General features: G+C 45.8%; 1 protein-coding gene across 4 annotated transcripts in view; it reads left to right on the plus strand.

The window, feature by feature from the left end:
• CPEB1 (cytoplasmic polyadenylation element binding protein 1) overlaps positions 1-23,351 on the plus strand; it is a 159,342-nt gene that overhangs the window by 79,980 nt on the left and 56,011 nt on the right. For all 4 annotated transcript variants that reach the window (XM_082256525.1, XM_082256526.1, XM_082256527.1 and 1 more), the window contains exon 3: positions 3,769-3,986. In XM_082256525.1, the coding sequence (XP_082112651.1) occupies positions 3,769-3,986 (218 nt within the window). The remainder of the gene's footprint in view (positions 1-3,768; positions 3,987-23,351) is intronic.

The following is a 23,351-nucleotide window of genomic DNA, read 5'->3' on the forward strand; positions in this document are numbered from 1 at the left end:
AATGCACTGCTGCTGGCCCCCTTCCCCACTATCTAATGCACTGCTGCTGGCCCCCTTCCCCACTATCTAATGCACTGCTGCTGGCCCCCTTCCCCACTATCTAATGCACTGCTGACGGCCCCCCTACCCACTATCTAATACACTGCTGATCCCCCCCGGCCCCCTCCCCCCTTATACAATGCTGATCTACCCCCTAATACAATGCTGCCCCCCTCAGCCCTCTCCCCCTAATACAATGCTGTTCTCCACGGGCCCCTCCCCCTAATACAATGCTGATCCCCCCTCCCCCTAATACTGATCCCCCTCCCACCCCACTAATATACTGCTGGCCCCCCTCCCCCTTATACAATGCTGCCCCCCCAGCCCTCTCCCCCTAATACAATGCGGTTCTCCCCGGTCCCCTCCCCCTAATACAATGCTGACCCCCCCCTCCCCCTGATACAATGCTGTTCCCCCCAGCCCCCTCCTCATGCAATGCTGAGCCCCCCCAAGGCCACCTCCCCCTAAAACAATGCGGTTTCCCCCTCCCCCTAAATTTTGGGGAGGGTGGTGCATCAGCATTGTATTAGGGGGAAGGGGTCAGCATTGTATTAGGCTAGGCCCCCCCCCAGGCATTTACTCTTACCTGGCTGTTTACATGTGGCAGCTCAAGTTCTGCTGCTCTGCTCAGCCTCACACTGTGACCTGTCCTGCTGTGATGATACTGCTGGGGGAGGGATCGGCATCATGTAGAGATGCAGGAGATGATTCGCAGCCGCCGCCCGCCGAATGTGATGTGATGACGCTCACTTCGGCTGGCGTAGGAGAAGATCCGTCGCTGGAGCACAGCCGGGGCTGCAGCAGCCAGTATCAAGCGGCCCCCATCTTAAAGTGGTGCTAGCAGGGGGCTCCATCTTAAAGCGGCGGTAGCAGGCGGCCCCATCTTAAAGCGGCGGTAGCAGGCGGCCCCATCTTAAAGCGTCTCCAGGGCCAGCGGGCCACCGGGAAATTTCCCGGTAGGCCAGTCTGGCCCGGACTGTGTCCCCTCCCTTCATGGGCATTGCTTTAGGACATCCCCAGATAGTGTCCTGTTATGTACGATAAAGAAAATAGGGTTTTTCCTTCCAACGTGCCTATAAAATCCTTTTCTTGGAGTAAATCATGGGACAAGGATGTCCCCTCCCCTCTTTTCTGGGATCATTGCTTGCTTCAAAAACTGAACTGCTTCTTGTATGGGAGGAACGTCCGGTCTATTGGTAGCCAGTGTCCAATCACCTAAAGGTAGCATATAACCCAGAGTCATTGCGGCTGTGTCCCGTGATGTACTCAAGAAAAGGATTTCAAGAAAAGGATTTCACAGGTAAGTTGAAGGAAAAATCCTATTGGCACAAAATGTAAACCAACCTGTCCCAATAGTGCTCTACTGGCAGTTACCGGAATCTAACAGCTCTCGATCGCTACTTGCGATCATGTGACTGCCAGGATTGGCCGTCGCATGATTGCAAGTAGACCCTTGCGATCATAAACCCTGCCCGCATCAGAAATCCCATAAAGGGCTGGGAGGTGCTGGCATTAAGGGGGATAAGCAAAGCTTTTTTTTTTTTTTTTTTTAATGCTTAATGAATTTTGGTGCACACAAATGCAATGAATACCATTGTTTTGCAAAATACAAAAGATGGCACCAAGTAAATGCCTAAAGCCACGCTTTAAAATTGTGTGCGCAACTGTGCCAAACTATGGTACCCAATTTAAAAAAAAAATCCATATGTGATGCTTTTTAAAGCTTTTTACAGTTTAAATTTGGGCAGGAGGGCTGACCCTAGAATTGCTCTCTGACATTCACAATGTTTACATATGCGTGTGGGACTTTGTGCAATTACCATTTTAGGTGCGAGCACGCAGGGAGCTTCAAATTTTTTATTGGAAAAAATACCTTCACACTTTTGATAGCAAAATAAAGTGATTACCATCTCTTGTGATGGCATTAGCAGTGACAGGTCCTCTTTACTGATACATCTGGGGTCTGCTTGACCCTAGATCTTTCTCCTCTGCCCTGAAAGCATCTGATCAATCTGAGATCAGTATGATCAGATGCTTTTACAAGCTAGTAATGGCTTGTTTACATCTGGCAAAATTGAAGTAATGGAATACTCATCGCTTCTGGTTTTAGACCGTAGAGATAAGGGACTTCGGTCATCTCTTTGGTAAGCTAATGGAACTGCCGGCTTCGTTCCTGGGCTCCCTGGTGGGATGGAAGAGCCTGTAAAGGCAGTGGGGGAAGGTGGGCTCTTTGGCTGCCGGGATTGCTTTTACATTAAGCACTTAGACCACCCACCGTGCAGATAGCTGCCATAACCCCAGCGGTGGACGGACCGCTTTAACATAAGGGTTGTCCCAGCAGTGGATTCGCAATGGGAATCACCTTTATGGGCAGCGGGAGAGGCCCCGCTTACCAGAGCTGTCGGTAGTGGGGAAAAGGATATGGTCCGCCCTCAAGCAGGAAGTCGAGAGGGCCTTGGAGGACTCAATGGCCTTGGAGGACCAGAGCGACGTCATACGACGCTTCATAGCAAAGGCCTTAAAGAGCCCATTTTTTTTTTTTTTTAATATCACGAAAAAATACTTTTTTGTGATGCGAGATCTGATGTCTTTTTGACCCCGTATCTCACATTAAAGAGGTCCTGTCCTGCCTATTTCTATTACAAGGGATGTTTACATTCCTTGTATTGGGAATAAGTGGTCACTTTTTATGCTGTCAAAAAAAAAAAAAAAAAATTAAGCGCTCCGTCCTCAATAGCTCGCGCGCAGAAGTGAATGCATATACAAGTCGTGCCCACATGTGAGAAATTGCTGCAATCGGAGCGAGACCAATAATTTGAGCCCTAGACCAAGTGTCGGAAATGGGCCCGGTCCTTAAGTGGTTAAACCATCACTGTCGGAAATAAAACCTACTAGTATCACCACTAAGTCTTGGACGTCATGACGTCCATGGGCAGTAATGGTTCTTCATAAGTCACATGTTTCCCAGGTATTTCCTGTCCTCAGGGAAAGTTCTAAGGGAGGAGTTTCTAGTACTTGGCACTGTACAAATTCACACATGAGCAGATTGGTGCTGTGCTGGTCACATGACAAACTTTCAGATGGAGATGCAATAGCAAGCGTTTTTAAAGCTTCATACAAATCTATTTCAAAGTAAATGTTTTGTAGTAACATGGTATTGTTGGATTTTAGATTGCCTGTGATTGGCAAAAATCTCCTGTAGATATATCTAGCCATTTTCGGTGCCATGCCCCTCCAGCCGGTCTATGGTGCGTTCTTTGGACTAACCTAAAGGTGAAGCCTCCAATCACCATCTTATTTCCTCCCAGTGTGTTTAGCAAAAGGAGGACATAGTGGAGGTAGGGGAGTGCAACTTACCTCTGTATATGCCCACACGTGACTAGGTGTACGTGCAGCACCGATGAGAGGAAATAACCACTTAGAAGTGAACGAAAACTTGAGCATGCTCAGTATGTCAACAGATGGTCGCAACACCCTCTGAGGCTGCAGTGGTGACATGGACAAGGAGGGATCAACCGGGACTTTTGCTGTCCATATAAAACAAAAGCCCTAGTGGATGAACACCATGTAATATAGCTTGTATTGACAGTTCTTTTGTCTTGACAATTTAATATAATGCAATTTGTATATTGCACAAAAACATGATTTTGAAGTTTGTCATAGGATTGTGTTAATCCACATTAAGGTAAGACTAAACACATCTTGACTTTTTTTTTTTTTTTCCCCTAGTTTTCAACCTGCTCAACAACCCTCTAGGAAAACCACCACCTCTTGGCTTCTTGCCACTGGATCCCATCGGCTCAGATTTTGTAGAGAAATATCCCTCCCCCCTGCTGCGTGGCTCCCGACTGGAGAGCCGCTCGTTTTTAGACTCCCGTTCAAGCAGCCCCTCCGATTCTGATACTAGTGGATTCAGCTCTGGTTCCGATCACCTTTCTGACTTGATTGTAAGTTGACAGCAGCTTTTCTTGTAACAAGCTTTTCTTTTCACTCAGGTGGAACAAAGCTTTCTGAATGCGTGCATATTTGTTGCCTTTTCTGACAGTTGAAAATGCATCTCCAGAAGCATGGTTATGAAGTATTTGAAATGTATTACCTGATCGTGCAAGACAGATTTCTTTATTCTTACAACTGGGTTATTTGCTGCTAGCATCAGATGTGGTGGGAAATGTTAGCAACTATTCAGTCCTTTGGCTCTGTTAACTGGGGTGAAGCTACGGAGGAGCCAACCCCTAAGGAGGGCCTTTTCTCAGTTTAATGTGATTTTCTACCTTTCTCACAGGGATTCGATCCACCTGGAACACTGGGTATTCTGAGATTTGCGGTAGTAACCCAGGAAGTGGTTTCCCATTGGCAATTTAGGGCACTCCCCTTTGATCTAGCGGCCAGTCCAAGGATCTTCACAAAGATCCTGGCAGAGGCAGTAGCCTACCTTAATTTCCTTGGCATAACTTTGGCTGGATATACTGATCTTCGGACCATCAGCAGTTCAGGTGAGAACAGACACCCAGGTGAAAATGGTCTTGCAGATGCTGGGCTGGCTGGTCAGCATGGAAAAGTCATCCCTGAAACCATCTCAGGTCCAAACCTATCTAGGCTACCGGTTAGACTCACAAACTCTTCCTTCCATGTAGAAGGTGGAGATAGTCTCATTTTGTAAAAGGAGCCCCCACGTGCTCTAGGAGAGAGATCCTGAGCCCAGGGGCTTATGTCAGCCAGCATCTCAACAGCTGTTAGGGCAAAACTACATTCAAGAGATCTTGAATCCTTCCACCTTTCGTTCTGGGACATGCCCCTGGATGAAAGTTTAATCCTTGCCCCTCAGGTAAAGTGGTCAGTACCAAGCAATCTGGAAAAAGGCAGGCCCTGGGGTCAGTGGGATCATTTGAAAGTCACAAGACGTGAGCACCTGGGGATGGGGAGCCCACCTAGAGAACCAAAGCCCAGGGCACCTGAGACAAGGAAGTAGCCCAAGGCCCCTTTCAAATTCAGCGAGCTCAGTGGTGGGCGACGCACTAAAGGCCTTTGAGAGTTCCCTTTCAAGCAAAGATTCAGGTCTGCTCTGACAACACTACAGCGGTAGCTTACCTGAATTACCAAGGTGGAACCAGGTCCAGACCACTCCTGGACCTAGCCAAGAAAATTATAGGCTGTGCTCAAGGAATGGTGGTCACGTTGGCAATTCACATAAAAGGGGAAAGCAATTGGGGAAGCAGACTTCTCAGCCATCAACCAATCAGACAGGGAGTGGGAGCTGAACCTGAAGGAGTTTCAGACTTGTCCAGAAGTTTGGATGCCCAGAAATGGATCTATTCGCCACCTTCATGAACAGGAAGGTAAGGAGGTTATTCTCCCTCTCGCAGGATGCTACCCTGGGCAGATAAAGGATCTGACGATAATCCTATCTGGGAAGAACAAAAAAGGTTCTTTAACCACTTACCAGGCCTATATCTGGCACATGTTTAAAAGTAATCAGTAGTTTTTGCTTGAAAATTACTTTGAACCCCCAAACTTTTTTTTTTTTTTGCAAAGACTCGAATAAAATAGTGGCCGTTGAAATATTATGTCACGCGGTATTTGCGTGGCGGTCTTTTAAACGCAATTTTGAAAAATTACTTCACTGAATTTAAACAGTGAAATTCGCCCATTTTTTAGTATATTGTGAACATGTTAGTTTAAAGTTGCGCAGTGGTGACAAAATACGGTACTTAAAACTTTTTTAAAGCATCGTTTGTGGAGATTTTGAACGGTTCCCAGTTTAGAGTTGGAGAAGGTCTTTGCTAGAATTATTGCTCTCGCTCTATACGCACTGATATCTCACGTGATTTGAACACTTTACATTTGCGGGCGCAGCTTGCGTATGCATTGTGTGCGAGCTCACGGGGGTGCTTTCAAATTTTTAATTTACTTTAACTGTTCCTTAAAATCTGATCACTTTTATTGCTGTCTAAGGATTGTAAACATCCCTTGTGACTGTAATGGGCAGTGACAGGTACTGAAAAGACCCCCCCAAACCCCTCCAATGCACTTCACACTATTCAAAAACGCCGAAATCAGCATTTTTGAATATGGTCAGTTTTTTTTAAATCTGCACAGTTAGCAGCTTAGTAAATCTGAGGCAACATTGTGACGTCGCTTCCAGGGTTACTTGATCGGAGACCCGATCAAATGCGACTTAGTTTGGGACTAACTGGCAGACGTGCCAGCTGGTGGCCAAAGTTTAGGAGAGCTAATCATCTTTGATCCTCTACTCTGGACCAAGGAAGGAACTTCAAGCATCTAAGCCTTGTCTCTAGGTGGATCAGACAGGCCATGGCTGTCATACGAGAGTTCAGGTATTCCTGCACCAGCTAAGTTGAAAGCACACTCAACCAGAGCCCTGGCGAACTCCTGGGCTGTGAAAACAGGAGCCCCCTGGGAGCAGATTTGCAGGGCAGCAAACCTGGTCCAGCCAAGACACCTTCCTGAAGCACTACAGAGTAGAGGGGCAGTCACGGCAAGACCTAGCCTGTGGCCAAAAATTGCTACAGGCGGTGGTCCCACCTTAAGGCAGACCTGCGATTACTTGATTATCCTCTCAGGTGTTGCAGTCCTAGAAGGTGAGAGGAGAGAACCAGCAGTTTGACTTACCAGTAACTGTGTTTCTCTGTCGCTCATTGACAGATGCAGTCTTCTTGATTAATATCAAATAGGGTTATACTGCCCTCTACAGGAGTAGGACTAGACAGAAGGAAAAACATTCTGGCCACACCTTAGGGGCAGTCCCAGAGGGTATATCCTCTCTCTCTGCTCCAGGAAGTCAGGTCCTTACTCCTAACTAGACAGAAAAAAACTAAGTTCCTTGCTATGATCTTTGGTCCTGGCAAGATTTTTTTTAGAAACTTTTTAAGGCAGCTTTTTTCTCCAGTTGTTCCTGTGAGATCTTCAAGCAAGTATACTGAAACTGGGCGACGGGCTGGATGCTGAGATCCAGTGGTCACCCCAGTCAGTCAGCCTGCGAGCGCGTGCAGGCCCTAGCTCCGCGCTGGGTCGGCCGCGACATAGTCCCACTGGACAGGGACTGACCCTGCGAGTTAAACGTCTCGCCTGGACGCCAACGACCAGTTGGAAACTGAGTCACAGCGTCCGTATTGGTAGACAGCCCCCCCACTTCGGTGGAGAGGGGTTCTGTCAGGAGTTGGCGCCCGCCTGGTTCCGGTATGGTGAGTAGAATGTTCCCCCTCTCCCCCTACGGGTGTGTTGGTGGACGCGGGCCCCTCCCTGGGATGGTCACTATCCTATAACAGGTGTTACAAATCCCCCATTTGAGTGTGATTTTGTGTATAAGAAACCAGGAGGCTTGGTTTGGGAGCTGACTAAGGTCACTGTATGAGGGTGCACTGTTTAAGGACCATGACTGAAGTCAGTGGCTGGCATTACTGTGAATGATGGCCATGTATGGGGGATAGATCCTACCTGATCATAAGGCTGCAATACAGGCCGATGCCTGGGCCTAGATTACCGCCATCCGCAGGTCGCCATCCTCCCACACCTCCCGCAGGCCTATACCATCCTCCGCAGGCCGCACATTGCAGCAGGCCGCCGCCATCTTCCCATAGGTGACAGGCCGCCGCCATCTTCCCATAGGTGACAGGCCACCGCCATCTCCCGCAGGTCGCCATTTTGGCGTAGCCTCATGTCTCCTGCATGGGGGGCGGCCATTTTAAAAAAACGAAAATTACTTCTGGTATAAAGGAAGATACTATGGCCAAACAAAAGGAGTAGCTATGGGGGCAAAGTATGCCCCCAGCGTTGCTAATATCTTCATGCAAAAATGGGAAGAGGAGCAAGTTTTCAGTGTGGAAAGGCCAAATTTAAAGTATTACCAGAGGTATATAGATGATATTATTCTGATATGGAGAGGAGATATGGAATCATTACAAAACTTTTTTGATGAAATCAGCGCAAATGCTTATGGAATTACGTTTACAGGAAATTGGGATAACCGTAAAGTGGCTTTTTTAGATTTGGAACTTTTTAAACAGGATGGGAAATTGGCGAGTAAGACCTTTTTTAAAAAAACAGACAAGAATGGATATATTCCAATTAGAAGCTGCCACCACCCACAGTGGTTGGGCAACATCCCGAAAGGGCAACTATTACGCATACGGAGAAACTGCAGTAATATTCAAGATTTTAACACACAAGCAGATGCCCTTATACAAAGGTTTGTGGAAAAAGGATACAAAAAGAAAAACCTGGAAATTTTAAAGAACATGATAAAGAACACTGATAGAAAGGATCTGATAAAAGAAAATGGGAGGAAAAAAGCCAAACATAACAAACATGAATTTGCCTTTATTACTGGCTATAATAGGCAGCATAAAGATGTGGAGAAAATAATCAAGAAATATTGGCCCATTCTTACAGCGGACAGGACACTCAAGAAAATTTTGCCTAATAAACCATCCTTTGTATACAGGAGAGCACCTACACTGAGAGACAAGGTGGTACACAACGTGGTGAATCCCCCAAAAACAATAAAATTGCCTACAAACATTAATGGTTTTTTTAGGTGTCGGAACTGCCTTCCTTGTAGGAATAATAGACATCAACCAAGGAAGACTGATAGATTTAAATCTCACACCACAGGTGTAGAGTATAAAATAAGGGAAACCATCACCTGCAATAGTACACATGTAACCTATGTCATCGAATGCCCCTGTCATTTACAATATATAGGCAGAACAACTCGTCCCCTATATGTAAGAATTAGGGAACATATAAAAAATATTAAAAAGGGGTTCGACAAACATAACCTTTCAAGACATTTTAAAGAAAAACATGCAAAAAACCCATCTGGCTTAATTTTCTATGGAATTGACAAAATTAAAGGGGATTGGAGAGGAGGAAACAAGAAAAGGATGATATCAAGAAACGAAACTAAGTGGATTTTTCTGATGAGATCTCTTCGCCCTGATGGGTTGAATGTAGATATAGATCTAAACTGTTTTATAACAGACATCTAATCCACAATTTTATATACATTTTATCCTTTATCTTGAACTTCCCCCCCCCCCCTCCCCCCTCCACCTTTTATCTTTTCAAAGAGTTCCTTTTTTAAAAAAATCCTTTTTAAAAAAATCCTTTTTAAAAAATCCTTTTAAAAAAATCCTTCCTTTTTAGTACCCAATTTTTAAGAAAAGGTTTGTAATAGGATTTTAAAGGATTCCCATCTTATAAAAAGTTTTTAGAGGTTTTAAGTTTTTATCCAATTTCCTATATTAATTAAATTTCATACCTCTTACATAATTTTAAAAAATTATTTTTATCTTTTTCTTATGGAGAACCATAATAATCGTTCTATGGTTTTTAATTCCTGGATATTTGTATTTTACATCTTTAAGCATATCTGCATTTTTATTGTATATTTTTACATTGCCCGTAAGCAAACTCCCAGCAACATATTTTCTGCTTTAAATATTATCACCATACGGTAAATAATCGCTATAAGCAAAAAAACACAAAAAAACTTTCTCCTAGTGGAATAAATTGTTCTATCTAGCAACTGTATATATATTTGGGGTCACCCGCACTACACGTGTATATATATATATATATATATATATATATATATATATATACACACATGAAAGAAAATTGCCTCTCAAAAAAGACCACAAAAGAACAATAATCCTGAGGAGCCCTTTTGTCCAACCTCAACATATAATTTTGAATATAAAAAATGATTTTAAAAACCATTGAACTATATATTTTTTATATTTTTTGCCAAGCAGCATGGTGCAAATGGAAAATAAATACGTGAAAACTTTTTGTGGAATTTTTTATTCAGCATAAAGAGGAACAGGAATAAGCGTTCTCATCCAGCATCAATATAAAATCAAACAAAAAATAAATGCGTGAAATTTTTATTCAGCTTAATGACGAATAGGAATAAGCCTTCTCATCCAGCATCAATATAAAATCAACATGACTAAAATATGTAAATTGGATAATATGGTTGATCCCGTTTAAACATTTAGGAATACATCCGAAGCAACAACAACACGAACATTAAATCAGAAGAACTCCAATGAATAGACATTATCTCAATATAAATTATTTTATCATATTTTATAATTTTTGTTTTTCATCTTTACTTTTATCAATATAAATTTTTTTACTCTCTATATACAAATTTTAAATCATTAACCATCCAGTATTACCCTGTTATTTAAGAAAACCTTTCTGACATGCCCTTTGGCTGTTCCCCTTTGCACACTGAATATCAGAATGGGCCTGCAGAGAGAAGTGGTATATATTCCATGGAATTGGTTATTAGTCTGGCTATCAGATAGTTCCATTGTCGCCATTTTTAAATAAAGTTTTTGTTTTTATTTCCCTTTTCATTGCGGAGAAGAATTTTTTGAAATAAAACTATTTTTTTATTTTTATTTTTTCGCATGATTCGCAAGTTCACATACACACCTTGATCGGTATTGGCTGTCCCCGAAATGATGAAAGCTGCCACTCCCAAAAATGCCGGCATTGCAGTGAGGCTAAAGGTGTCCTCCGTCCGGCTTCGGGTCCGAGAGCACCAATATGGCGGCGGAAGCCATTTGGTTACCTAGGAGACAGTGCGGCTATTTAACACCGGGAGCCCGATATGTTGACGCCGCTCCAGTAGACGTTGCATTACGAAACGCGTAGGGTGGAGTCTTACGTCACTACGTCACTTCCGGTATTTGGAGCTTGGGCCGTGGAACGCGGAAGCTTCCCGGCTACTCTTTACTGATCGAGGACAGCCTAACCGTGAGTTACTACCTCGCCATTTAAAAGATTGGCACTATACATCGCACCAAGGGGTCCCCCTCTCTCTCTCTTTTTATATCCTGAGGTACTCCGGACGAGGAGAGACCGTGGTGAGGGAACCCCAGGATTCCATATTGGTCCCTATCGATACACAGGTGGTATATTGGCCGGGTGCGACACCTAGTGGCTACAGTGGTGTTTGCAATCCGTGCTCTATTTTTTTTTTCTTTGTTCAACACCTGTTTTTTCATTTCTCCACTAAAGAGGACTTACTAATTTATTTAATTTATTCATTTTCTTGCATATATATGGAAAGTTTCACATCACTTTATGATCACAGCACGTAATAATAACAGGGATTATTTACAGTCATTTTTTCCAATAAAATAAGCACCGTTTATGTATATGTCATTTATGTAAACTTCCACACTTTATCACTGTAATACACATTATTATTTTGAATAAAAGCACCGGGTTTGGTTTCTTTTTTCAAGTTTTTTTCTGGCACTAGCACTTATGATAAATGTTGCAATACCCAACCCGTTATCACTCAGAATATGAGCACTTTAAATAAATAATACACTTCAGCACTTTACTTATACACTATTTATTTATTTATTTGGCACATTAGCACTTTAAAGGTAGCGCCGGTCTCAACCTTCTTTATAATTTTATCACTTTTAACCCTTTCAGGGTTGGTTGTTGGCAGCTTACACCTTAGGTCTTTTTTTGTATTTATTATAAACTCCATAGCGCTGGTCACCTCCTGCATAAAACATTTTAAAAAAACGCCCAGCTACCTTGAGGAGCAGGGCAGCGCCGAGAGGCGTGTAAAGGGGCGGAGCCGCCTCCTTTACCCGGGAAAAGTGCTAAGACTTCCTGTCTGTAACAAGACAGCGCTGAGAGCAGGTGGATAAAACTTCTGTGCATCAGGTGGTGAGCATTGGGGTCTCTCTCTCTCGGGTCCGGAACAGGTACACTGAGGGGCGCTGTTGCGCTGGGGGATTACAACGAAAAAGTTTTTTTTTTCTTTGCAATTATTTTTTTTGTTTGCTGGCAAGTGTCTTGTATAATCATGGACCCTGCCACACATGTATCCCCACCTGATCCCCTCGAGGTGGCCGCAGGGCCCTCCAGTACCCCACTTGTAATTGATGCATTATCTACAGTTTTGGAGTCTTTGGTATCCCGGGTGGAGGTGGCCTGTCAGGGACGGGGGTCAAGAAAGCGACCCCCGCCTACCCCTATTTCATCTGATACTTCAGATTCGGATTCTGAGCTGGTCACTGCAGCTGCAGGTCCCTCCTCTGGGGCTGTGGTCTGAGGTAATGTCTCCTCAGACAGTGGAGGACGTTTCTGCCTCCGCCATAGCGCAAGAAGAAGCGTTGGTGGACACACTAGTTGTAGCTGTCCAGGAAACCTTAAGATTGGAGGTTACACCGGCAGAGGTAACCGAGACGGAAATTCCCTTTGGTACTAGTAAGCCTACCAAGATGGTGAAGGTTTTTCCCTTACCCAAATGCTTTGGTAATAAGATTAAGGAGGAATGGGATCATCCCAAACGTACTCTTGCTATTTCCAAACGCATTGCTAGGCGCTATACATTTGAGGAATCCCTCATTAAAAAATGGACGGTACCACCAGTGGTGGACCCACCGATTTCCAGATTAAATAAAGCCACTGTTATCCTGTTGGAGGACGCTCCGTCCTTTAAGGATCCGGTGGATCGGAAGGTGGAAGCCGAATCCCGCTCTGTGTTTTTTCCCTGATGGGATCAGCCTTTAGGCCAGTGGTGGCCATTGGTTTAGTTTCACAAACTTTGACAGAATGGGCCAAGTTGTACGCCGGGACTTAAAGGGGAGAGGTATCCCCCCGGCAGCATCCGATTTGATGGAGCAGATCATACAGGGACTACAGTTCATCTGTGACGCCGCTTTGGACGCAACTCCCTTGTTAGGGCATGCGTCTATGTCAGCAGTAGTCCTCAGACGCGTGTTGTGGTTAAAGTGCTGGTCGGCGGATCAAGGTTCCAAGAAAGCCTTGGCTAATCTCCCTTTTCAGGAGGATCGCCTGTTTGGGGCCACTCTAGATGAGATTATAAAGGATCTCACTGGGGGTAAAAGCGCTTTTTTTGCCACAGACTGCTAAGGGTAAAGGACCTCGTAATAGACGAGGACCTTCCTTTTACGCTCATAAAAGGTTTGTTCGCTCCGCTGGGGTGAGCGAGAAGGGCAAAGCTCCTTCAGGGGGTTTTAAAGGACGCTGGTCGGGGAAACAAAAGTCCGGCTCAGCCAAACCTGAAGATAAAACCAATACAGCCTGAAGGTACGCCCCCACCCATCTCTGGGGTGGGGGACGTCTTCACCGGTTTCCAGATCCATGACTTTCCTGAATCCCGGACAAAGGGGTTCAGGAGGCCGTACGGTTGGGATTCAAGATCGAGTTTCGATCCCTTCTACAGGTGCGCTTCTTCCCTTCCAACATTCGTATGCTACAGGGAGCGGTAGTTCCCGTTCCTTGAGCAGAACATTTTCTTCACTTTTTTCAAAGATCGTTTCCAGTTCCCTCCAGGAGAATTCTTCTAAGGGAGATTCCTTTCTAATGGAATCGGGATCCTGATTCCCTGGACAATCGGATCCGGTTGAGCAAGCGGACCAGGGAGTCTCTGGTCTGGTGGCTTCGGTCTCCAATGCTCACCCAGGGGAAGTCACTCCTTCCGATAGTATCCAGGTTTCCGATAAATGTGTGGGAACAGAGAATGATCAGACTGTGTGATTTACTGGACCGAGCAGCTCCAGGGCAGCCCGGTTCGGATCCAGTTGGACAATGCCATGGCTGTGGCTTAGGTCAATCACCTAGAGGATTGGCAGGCAGATTATCTCATCCATCAGACTCTGGATTAAGGGGTAGGGTCCCTTCATCCAGGGGTATTTTCACCAGCTGTGCCTTCATTGGGGCACCCTGGATGTGGATCTGTTGGCATCTCGGCTCAACAGGAAGGTGCGGAGGTTTGTAGCACGCGCCCGCGATCCTCTAGTGGATGCAAAAGGCGCGCTGATCGCCCTGTTTGGGCAGTATCCGCTACGGTATGCTTTCCATCCTCTCGTTTCTGCGGGAACTTCCTCGCAGAATAGAGGTGGAGGGAATTCCAGTTATCCTGGTAACTCCGGATGGACCTCGTTGAGCCTGGGATGTCGACTTGGTGAGGCTAGTCGCGGACGCTCCTTGGAGACTTCTTCTCAAGGAGGATCTGCTGTCTCGCGGACGGATCTTCCATCTTGCTTTACAATAGCTGGCTTCAACGGCCTGGCCATTGAGACTCGGGTACTGAAGGACAAAGTCTATTATCGCACATGGAGGTCTTATATTGCGTGGTGTGAATCTTTGATTTCCCCCACGTACCTATTCGGTGACCCTAATCTTGGCCTTTCTGCAACAGGGAGTTGAGCAGAAATTGTCCTTGAGCACTATCAAGGGTCAGGTTTCAGCATTAGCAATCTTCTTTCAGAAACCTTTGGCCACTCATTCCTTGGTGAGGAATTTCATCCAGGGGGTGCGACACCTGGCTCCGCCAGTGCGCGCACCCTTACCACCATGGGATCTTAATTTTAGTGTTGTCGGGTTCTTCAGAAACCTCCCTTTGAAGATATTGGGGAGATTCCCTTGCATACGTTATCCCAGAAGGTGGCCTTCTTGGTGGCTATCACTTCTGCACGCAGGGTGTCAGAACTGGCCGCATTATCTTGTCGTCCCCCATATCTGGTGGTTCATAGGGATAAGGTTGTTCTTCGTCCGAATCCATCCTTTCTTCCTAAAGTGGTTTCAGAGTTTCATCTGAATGAGGACATTGTATTGCCTTCCCTATGTCCTAAGCCCAGTCATCCTCGGGAGTTTGCGTTACATTCCTTGGATGTGGTTCGGGCAATCAGGGTATACCTGAAAACTACGGACTCGTTTCGTAAAACGGATATACTTTTTGTGATCACGGATGGCCCCAAAAAGGGGTTGCCTGCATCTGCCGTGACTATCTCCAAATGGATTAGACAGACGGTGGTACAGGCTTATTCGATTAAGGGTCGGAATCCTCCATTCCCTGTTAAGGCGCACTCCACTCGGGCGCTTAGTGCTTCCTGGGCCTTCCGCCATCAGGCGTCAGTGGTCCAGGTTTGCAAGGCGGCTACCTGGTCGTCGGTTCATACCTTTAAAAAATGTTATAAAGTTGATGTGATGGCATCGGCGGATGCCTCTTTTGGCCGCAAGGTTCTGCAGGCCGTAATTTGAGGAGACCGTTGGTCTACCTCGAGGGTTTTTTTTTTTTTCAGTTGGATTTTCAGTTGAGTCTCATCCTTTGGTTTGAGCCTTTAAGACTTCTAGTCGGCACCGATTGGGCCTTCTGGATTTAAAATTAGATTTCTGTTATCCCACCCCTCATTTGTGGCACTGCTTTGGGACGTCCCTATTTGATATTAATCAAGAAGACTGCGTCTGTCAATGAGCGACAGAGAAAAATGGATTTTTGTAAAATCTTACCGTAAAATCCTTTTCTCTTAAGCTCATTGACAGACGCAGTACCCCCCTCTGTTTTTAAGTTGGGTTGGGTTAAATTCTCTAACACTGCTTTGTGACATAACTGACTTCCTGGAGCAGAGGGAGGATATACCCTCTGGGACTGCCCCTAAGGTGTGGCCAGAATGTTTTTCCTTCCGCCTAGTCCTACTCCTGTAGAGGGCATTATAACCCTATTTGATATTAATCAAGAAGACTGCGTCTGTCAATGAGCTTAAGAGAAAAGGATTTTACGGTAAGATTTTACAAAAATCCATTTTTCTACAAACCTTCCAGGACAAGCCTATTTCGCTCCCAGTTAAGGGGAGAGGAAAGAATGTGAATAGGTGGTGAGTACCTAAGTGAATTTATACCCCTTGTGGGCCGGTTGGCAGAATTTTTTTTTACAACTAAGGGACAAGGGGAAGGGTGAGGATTTTGAAGCGGCTGTAAACGGGTTGTTTCATGTAGGGAGGAGCGTCTCAGATGTTGCCATCCTGGAAGGTGATAGAAACACGGTTACCAGTAAGTCTAGGCATTGGTTATTAAAGTTCATTAAAAACTTGAATGTAAACAGCCAAGAAGCATCTAAAAGATCTACATGCTCAAGTTGAACAGAATGCATATCTTCAAGTTGAACAGAATGCATATCCTCAATCACAAGCGCCCCCCTCTCCAAATATCAGTTTGTATTTATAGCTACTTATAGTCATGTTCATATCTGCTGCCAGATAATGGCAGCTTCACTAAACACATTTCGTGTTGCTTTTACTGCTTCATCAGGAGATTAATGAAGGCAAGCTCTATAACAAATCAGAAAGTATATAGTGAGCATAGAAGGCACTCCATGAGTCTTGAAGTTGTACTTTTGTGGTCACAGGTTCTTAACACTTCAACTAACAATATAAAGGCCAGCTCTTCCTCTTGACAGTTGAAGGTGCATTCACAGGGAGGGATCACAAGGCCTAGTGAGTATTTGAAGAGGAGCCCAGGGAGGTAATTTTACACTCCTAACACAGGGACACATCTCCATATTGAGGCAGTATCACTCAGGCAGCAGGGTGCCTTACTGGAGAAGTCAGCACTGGTGTAAGATAATCTGTTGTGCAAGGATGTTCCAGCTTAGTTGAGTGCAGTGTGGGGAGTACTTTTTGGGCACTGACTGTTTGGGTGTACTTGTATGCTGCTACAGTGCATCCAGAAAAAATTCACAGCGCTCCAATTTTTCCACATTTATGTTAGTCTTATTCCAAAATGGATTCAATTAATTAAATTCATTATTTCTCTATCGTTCATTGACAGACGCAGCTCTGCTTAATCAGACTATAGGGTTATGCTGCTCCCACTAGGAATAGGCACTAGGCTTAAAGGCTTGTCCACGCCTATAGTGGCTGCCCCAGCAAGCATAACCCCTCAGGCTCTGCTATACTCAGTTTGTTCTTCCTAGTGACAGGGATAGGTCCTAGTTCCCTGCTGGGACTTCGGTCTTAGCTGTAACAGGGAAAGTTTTTTTTTTTTTTTTTTTTTTTTTTTTTTTTTTTTCTCTAGTGAATTCCTGAGGACCAAGATTCGAGGAAGTACAAGCAACAACCGGCTGTGGTTTTCGCACTGGATAATATAGATCCTTAAGGTCTCCCAGCCTGGCCATCGAGCATGAGCAGGTTATAGGGAAGTACTAGGCCTCGCCACAACAGTGCCCCGATGGATGGGGACTAGCCTGCGAGTGGATCATCTCGCCAGGAAGCAGAGGACCTGGAACGCCCTGAGTCGCAGCCTTCCCTTGGCTAACAGCACTCCCATCCCGGGTGGGAGGTGACCCGTTTCGGAGTGGTGCCCGTCTGGTACCATGGTATGGGGAGTAACATGTCGTTGTCCCCACACTACCCCTGGAGATTGCTGGGAATGGTTGGACCTTAGGGGCTCCCTCGGTTCCCTGGCACCCCGGAAGCTTAACTGGTGTACCCCTTGCTTCCCCCCCTGGGGGTGGTAATGCGGCCAGTTTTCAGCACATATTTGCGGGGGATGGATCGCCGGGGGGTCCTTGGTTGCCTTTCGGGGGTCTCAAACTACATGAGGCCACCCTTTTGCTGTGGTTCATGACATCTGTATTCCCATTAGTTTGTGTTTGCAGCCATTTTCTGAAATTCCCCATTGAGAATGTATAGCAGCCATTTTCTTGTGGTCCGGAGGCAGGACTGGCATGCAACATTTTCTATTCTTGAGTTGCTGCCTCTTCCTGTTTCTTCTGTTTTTCTTTTGTTTGACACTGACCAGCAACGTTTCTGGGGGTCCCCTGTAGGTTTCCCTCTCCTGCTCTGCGATATTTAGACATTGCTCAGGTTTTTGGGGTCCGCAGTAACGGGGAGACCGTGTTTTTTGCGGTCTTAATGGGACAGTGCACTGTTTGCAAATGGAGTCCCCTGGATATCCCCTGTTAGACCCCCTGGAAATGACTGTGGGACCCTCCGGCTTGCAGTTGCAGCCAGAGATTGCGTTTTTTTTTTTGTTTTTCTGCAAAGCCTGATGTCAAAATTGCAGTCGGCTTGTTCTGGTGCTGCTAGCCACAAACATCCTCCCCTCCATCTGCTGAATCTTTGTGCAAAAATAACTGTCAGAATCTAGACCACCCTGAGGGGTCGGTGTCTTCACAATCTGACAGTGAAGAGGATCTTTCCTCCCCGCTGTCGCACGATAACGCGCCTTGGAAAATTTGATTGTTTCTGTGCGGGAAACTCTTAAAATGGCTGATGAACCCACAGCATCAGGTACACAGGTGTCTTTTGGCTCCCGCAAATATTGCAAATCAGGTAAAGTATTTTCTGACTTGTTTCACTCTATTGTGGATGAACAATGGCGACACATTAAGCACATGCTGGTGGTACCTAAGCGGTTATCCCTTTGCGGGGGCTGTAGATACCGGGTGGGCTGCACCACTGAAGGTGCATTTCCCGGTAGCCAGGTTGAATAAAGACTTTGGTACCGGTGGAAGTGTCGCCAACCTTTTCAGATTCCGTGGATAGACGGGTAGAATCCTTATCCTACCATTTACATTTGGTGACGGGTCACATGTTAAAAGCTAACTTTGTGAACGTTCTCATTGCACAGACTACTACTGAATGGGTGAATTTGCTGAAGAGTAACTTGGAAACGAGAACGCTTCCCCCTGCGGTTCTGGAACTGTTAGACCAGTTGGTCCAAGCCCTGGTGTTCATGTGATACGTCCCTGGACTTGGCCTTATTGTTGGCCAGGACTTCAGCAGTGGGGGTTGCTATTAGATGCCTGATATGTCTGAAATGCTGGTCAGCTGACCAGGCTTATCTTCCTTTTACGGGGGAGAAGCTAGTTGGAGCCTCTCTGGACATGACTTGCTGTCGCAAGGGGTGATTGTGCCGGTTCCAGCTTCAGAACTCTTTCAGGGGTTTTATTCAAACCTGTTCACTATGTTCAGAAAAGAAGGAAAGGTGCCCCCCATTCTAGATCTCAAAGCCCTGAACTGCTTTGTGCGGGTACATTGCTTTCGGATGGAGTCTATCCGTAGGGTAGTGGACATCCCGATCTATGCTGGACACCAGCGGTTTCTTCGCTTTGCGGTAGCAGAGCAGCAGTATCAATTTGTGGCGTTACCCTTTGTTCTCGCCTCCTCTCCCAGGATGTTTACCAAGGTTCTGGCTCCGGTTTTAGCAATGCTGCGCCGGAGGGGGATTGCAGTACTGGGATAACTGAACAATCTCCTGTTGCGAGCGGTCCCTCATTCGGTTCTGTTGGAGAATCTGGAGGTCGTTGTTAACTCTACAAGAGTTTGGTTGGAACATCAATTTAAAAGAAATCTGCATGGACTCCGCTCCTGAGACTGGAGTACCTAGGCCTGACTCTGGATTCAGCCTTGGTGAGGGTTTTCCTCCCCTCGGGACAAATTGTCTGAGTCATTGGACGACTCTCCTGAGATTGTCCGGTTCGGGTTCCCGCCCCTCTACTTTTGAGTTAATGGGTCTTTTTCTGTCACTGCTTGCAACACAATGGAGTATAGCAGAGCCTGAGGGGTTATGCTTGCTGGGAAAGCCCCTATAGGCATGGGCAAGCCTTTTTTCCTTCTAGTGCCTATCCCTAGTAGGAGGAGCATAACTCTATATTCTATGATTAAGCAGAGCTGCATCTATTGAACTTCAGAGAAAAGGATTTTACAGTAAGTTCTTACAAAAATCCAGTTTTCTCTATCGTTTGACAGATGCAGCTCCATCTTTTCAGACTATCAGGAATAGGCACTAGGTAGGAAAATTTAACCACTCCTATGGGGCTGTCCTGCAGGCTTAACCCCACATTCTATCCGCATAATCGAGCGGACAGTCTTGCTGCCTGGGAAGCGACGACCTGTCGCAGCTCCCCAATCCCAGGTGGGACGTGTTCGGTTTTGGTGTGGCTCCCACCTGGTATGGTGAGTAGATTGTGTCCCCCCCCCCCCCCCCCCCAAAACCTCTGACGGTCTCAGAGTGGACGTGGGCCTCCCCCACCCCATGGAATATTCAGACCCAAGGGGCTCCCTCCATTCCCCTGTGATAGGGGGGTCCTTGTTTGGGGCACGTCTGATGCCTACTGTTCTGAGACCCCTTTTGGGGGTCCTGGAGACCACATGGTGCGTAGTGGGGGGCTGCTATTGTGCTGTGGATGTAGGTTTCTCATTGAATTGCATGGACAGCCATTTCTATAGTTCCCAATTGTGAATGCATTGAGTAACCATTTTCCTGAGGTCCACAAGCTGGACAGGCGTGAGGCATGGCTTTTTTAAATGTAGAGGCAGTTTCTTTTTCCTCTTCCTGTGCAGTCATTGTCACTTTTGACTTTATTGCATAAGCACATACTGGCAGTCTCCTGAACGGTCTGGTAAAGTTTTTCTGGGATTCCATGTTTTTTTACCTCATCCACTCTTAGTTCTATTAGTCAGGGATTGAGGGTCCTCTGTTGCGGTGGGATCGCATTTTGGCGGTTCTTAAAGGGACACTGCTTTAATTTTAAAATCAGTGTAACATGGAGTCCCAGGATACATTTTCACCTGCAGACCCCCCGGGAGCGGCTGTGGAACCTTCTGGGTCAGTCTCGGCCTGAAATTGCAGTGTTTTTTTTTTTCCTTCAAAATCTGTCTAAGGTGGATTTTGTCTTAAGTTTTTTACCAGCCGCAAACGCCCTCTGCTTTCGCCTCCATCAAGCGGGGTCCTTGGACTCTGAGGCAGATGTAGCCGCTGCAGACGTAGCTCACCCTGAGGGGGGTCGATGTATTCGCATTCTGATGGTGAAGAGGACCAGTCAGCAGCCGCGTGGGAACGTGCATTGGTGGAAGCACTTAGTTTCAGTGCGGGAAACTTTAAAATTGGCTGACTCCACAGCGCCGGGTACGCAGTTGTCTTTTGGCTCCCGCAAATCCTGTAAATCAGGCAAGGTGTTCCCTTGTCCAGAATTTCACAATATTGTGGATAAACAATGGCGGTGCAATAAGCCTATGCTAGTGATGCCCAAGTGGTTTGCATGCCATTACCCCTTTTGCGGAGGCAGTGTTCAATAGGTGGACTCTACTGCCAAAGGTGGATCACCCGGTTTCCAGGTTGAATAAAACTACTCTGGTACTGGTGGAATAGTCGCCGACTTTTCCAGACCCAGTGGATAGACAGGTGGAGTCCTTGTCTGCTATCTCCATGTGATGAGGTCAATTTTAAAGACTACCTTTAAACATTCTGGTGGCGCAGACAGCTACTGAATGGGTTAAGTTACTTAAACTTGGTAGCTGAACAGATCTACCCTGCAGTGCTGGAGCTACTGGATCAGTTGGATCAAGCTTTGGTGTTCATTTGTGATATGTCCCTGGATTTAGCGATGTTGGTGGCCAGGGCGTCGGCAGTGGGGATTGCTATTAGGCGCATGGTGTGGCTTAAAAGCTGGTCTGCTGACCAGGCCTCCAAAAGGCCTTGACTGATCTTCCGTTCACAGGGGAGAGGCTGTTTGGATCCTCTGGATGAGATGATCAAAGGTATCCCAGGGGGTAAGAGTACTCTTCTCCCCCCGATCAAGTATAAGGCGCCGCGTCCTAGGAGGGGGCCTTCTTTTTTAAGATAAAAACACTGTCCAGCTTTCTCTTTATGATTTGGGTGTATGGAGAGAAGTCGGAGGATTCTAATCTCGAAATTGCCAGCGAAGAGTGCCATAGCCTAAAATGGATCCCCAGAGGGGAAAAAAAACACATATAGACCATTGGGAGGGTCTTGCGGGTGCATCGGATGGGGGGGGGGGATGATTGATTGGAGCACATAGTGAACACTAAAGGGCCATACACACTATATAAGATTTTCTGAAGACTTTTTCCTTCAGATTTACCTTTTCTATGTAGTGCAAGGGCCTGCCAGATTGCATACAAATTGAAAGTGTTTAGGTTTGACCTCATATTATATGGTTTTGGTAAATCTAAAGGAAAAAGTCTTCAGAAAATCTTAGTGTGTATGGCCCATAAGGAAGCATTTGGATATGTGAACACGAGCCTATGAGACAGCATATGCAAGCAAATTCATACCAAAGGACACTTTATGGTTTGATGCATTGTTTTGTTAATGTTATGTATGGTTTGATGTGCTGTTTCTTAACATTTCTATGCAAACAGATTTAAAGGGAAACTGGAGCATGGCACCACTTTTGAATATAGAGCTTTTGTCTACCCTCCCCTTAAAATGGAGGGTATCATCCAGGTTTCCCATACCAAATTGACCCAACAGGACCTGGTACTCTTTGTCAAGGGTCAAACTTTTGCTGCTTGATCACTGGCTTGAAGCCAGCCCTGAAGGACAGCAGCCTCTTTAATTTTTGTGACTTCTCTCCAGGTCTATTGTACCTGGACGCCTTTGCTTGGTGCAAAGCAAGGAATGTAAATCACAGCAAGCTTTCAATTGGTCATATAAAGTCTTTGGGGTTTTCTTGGTTTGGAGAAAATCTAGTTTTGAGTACCAAGGGAAAAATCTCTGCCTTGACCCTTGTTTTAAGAGACATCTGAGGCCTCTCTAATGTAGACTTTCCTTCTCGAAGGAAAGACACCTTGGGGTCTCAATATGATTCTTTTGTATTTAAAAAAAATCTGTTTGGGCCTATCCAGCAGGATATTCAATCTTTCATGCAAGGTAGCCTTTCTGGTTGATGGCACACCTGCAAGGTGAGTCTCTGAATTCGCAGCCCTTTTTTTGTAACTAACCTTTCTTGGTATTACCTGTGACAAGTTGTTTTAAAGCCATGGCCTCTTCTCTTCCCAGGATAGTTTCTGATATCCACCTTATGCAGGTTATTGTCCTTATGTCTAGCCTTTAAGCATCCGAAGGAACAAGTACTACACTGCCTATATGTGGGCGATCTGTGGCTTTACCTTTCCACTACTGCTCTTTTGGAAATGAACCCTTAGTTTTCCTAAAGGCCCACGCATAGTTCTCTTGCATCTCAATCACCATTTCTAGGTGGGTGAGAGGAGTTGTCAAGGCCTATGGTATGAAGGAAAGGGGGCTTCCCTTTCCTGTAGGGGGCACATTCCAACAGATCTGACAATACTATTCTCTCAGGTTTACACCTCTTCTGATGCCAGTCTCATGCCAGTCTCAGACATAAGGTGCTACAGGCTGCTACGTTGAGCCTTCCAAGACTTGTGTGGACCCCTTGACAAGATTTGCCATGTTGCTTATCCTTAAGTTGGCCTGCTTTTGGACATCCCAGCTGAAAGGACTAGCCTGTAACGTGCACTATATGATCAGGAAAATGGGATTTCTCTGTCGCTCATTGACAGACGTAGTCCTCATTGATTAATAACAACTCGGGTTATACTGCCCTCTACAGGAGTAGGACTAGACAGGAAAGAAAACGTTCTGGCCACACCCTAGGGGCAGTCCCAGAGGGTATATCCTCTCACTTCCTGCTACAGCAAATCAGTTTTTTTCTGTCTAGTTAGGAGTAAGGACCT

Source organism: Pelophylax lessonae (genome assembly GCF_965119305.1).
Source record: "Pelophylax lessonae genome assembly, chromosome: 4".
Classification (NCBI taxonomy): Eukaryota; Metazoa; Chordata; class Amphibia; order Anura; family Ranidae; genus Pelophylax; species Pelophylax lessonae.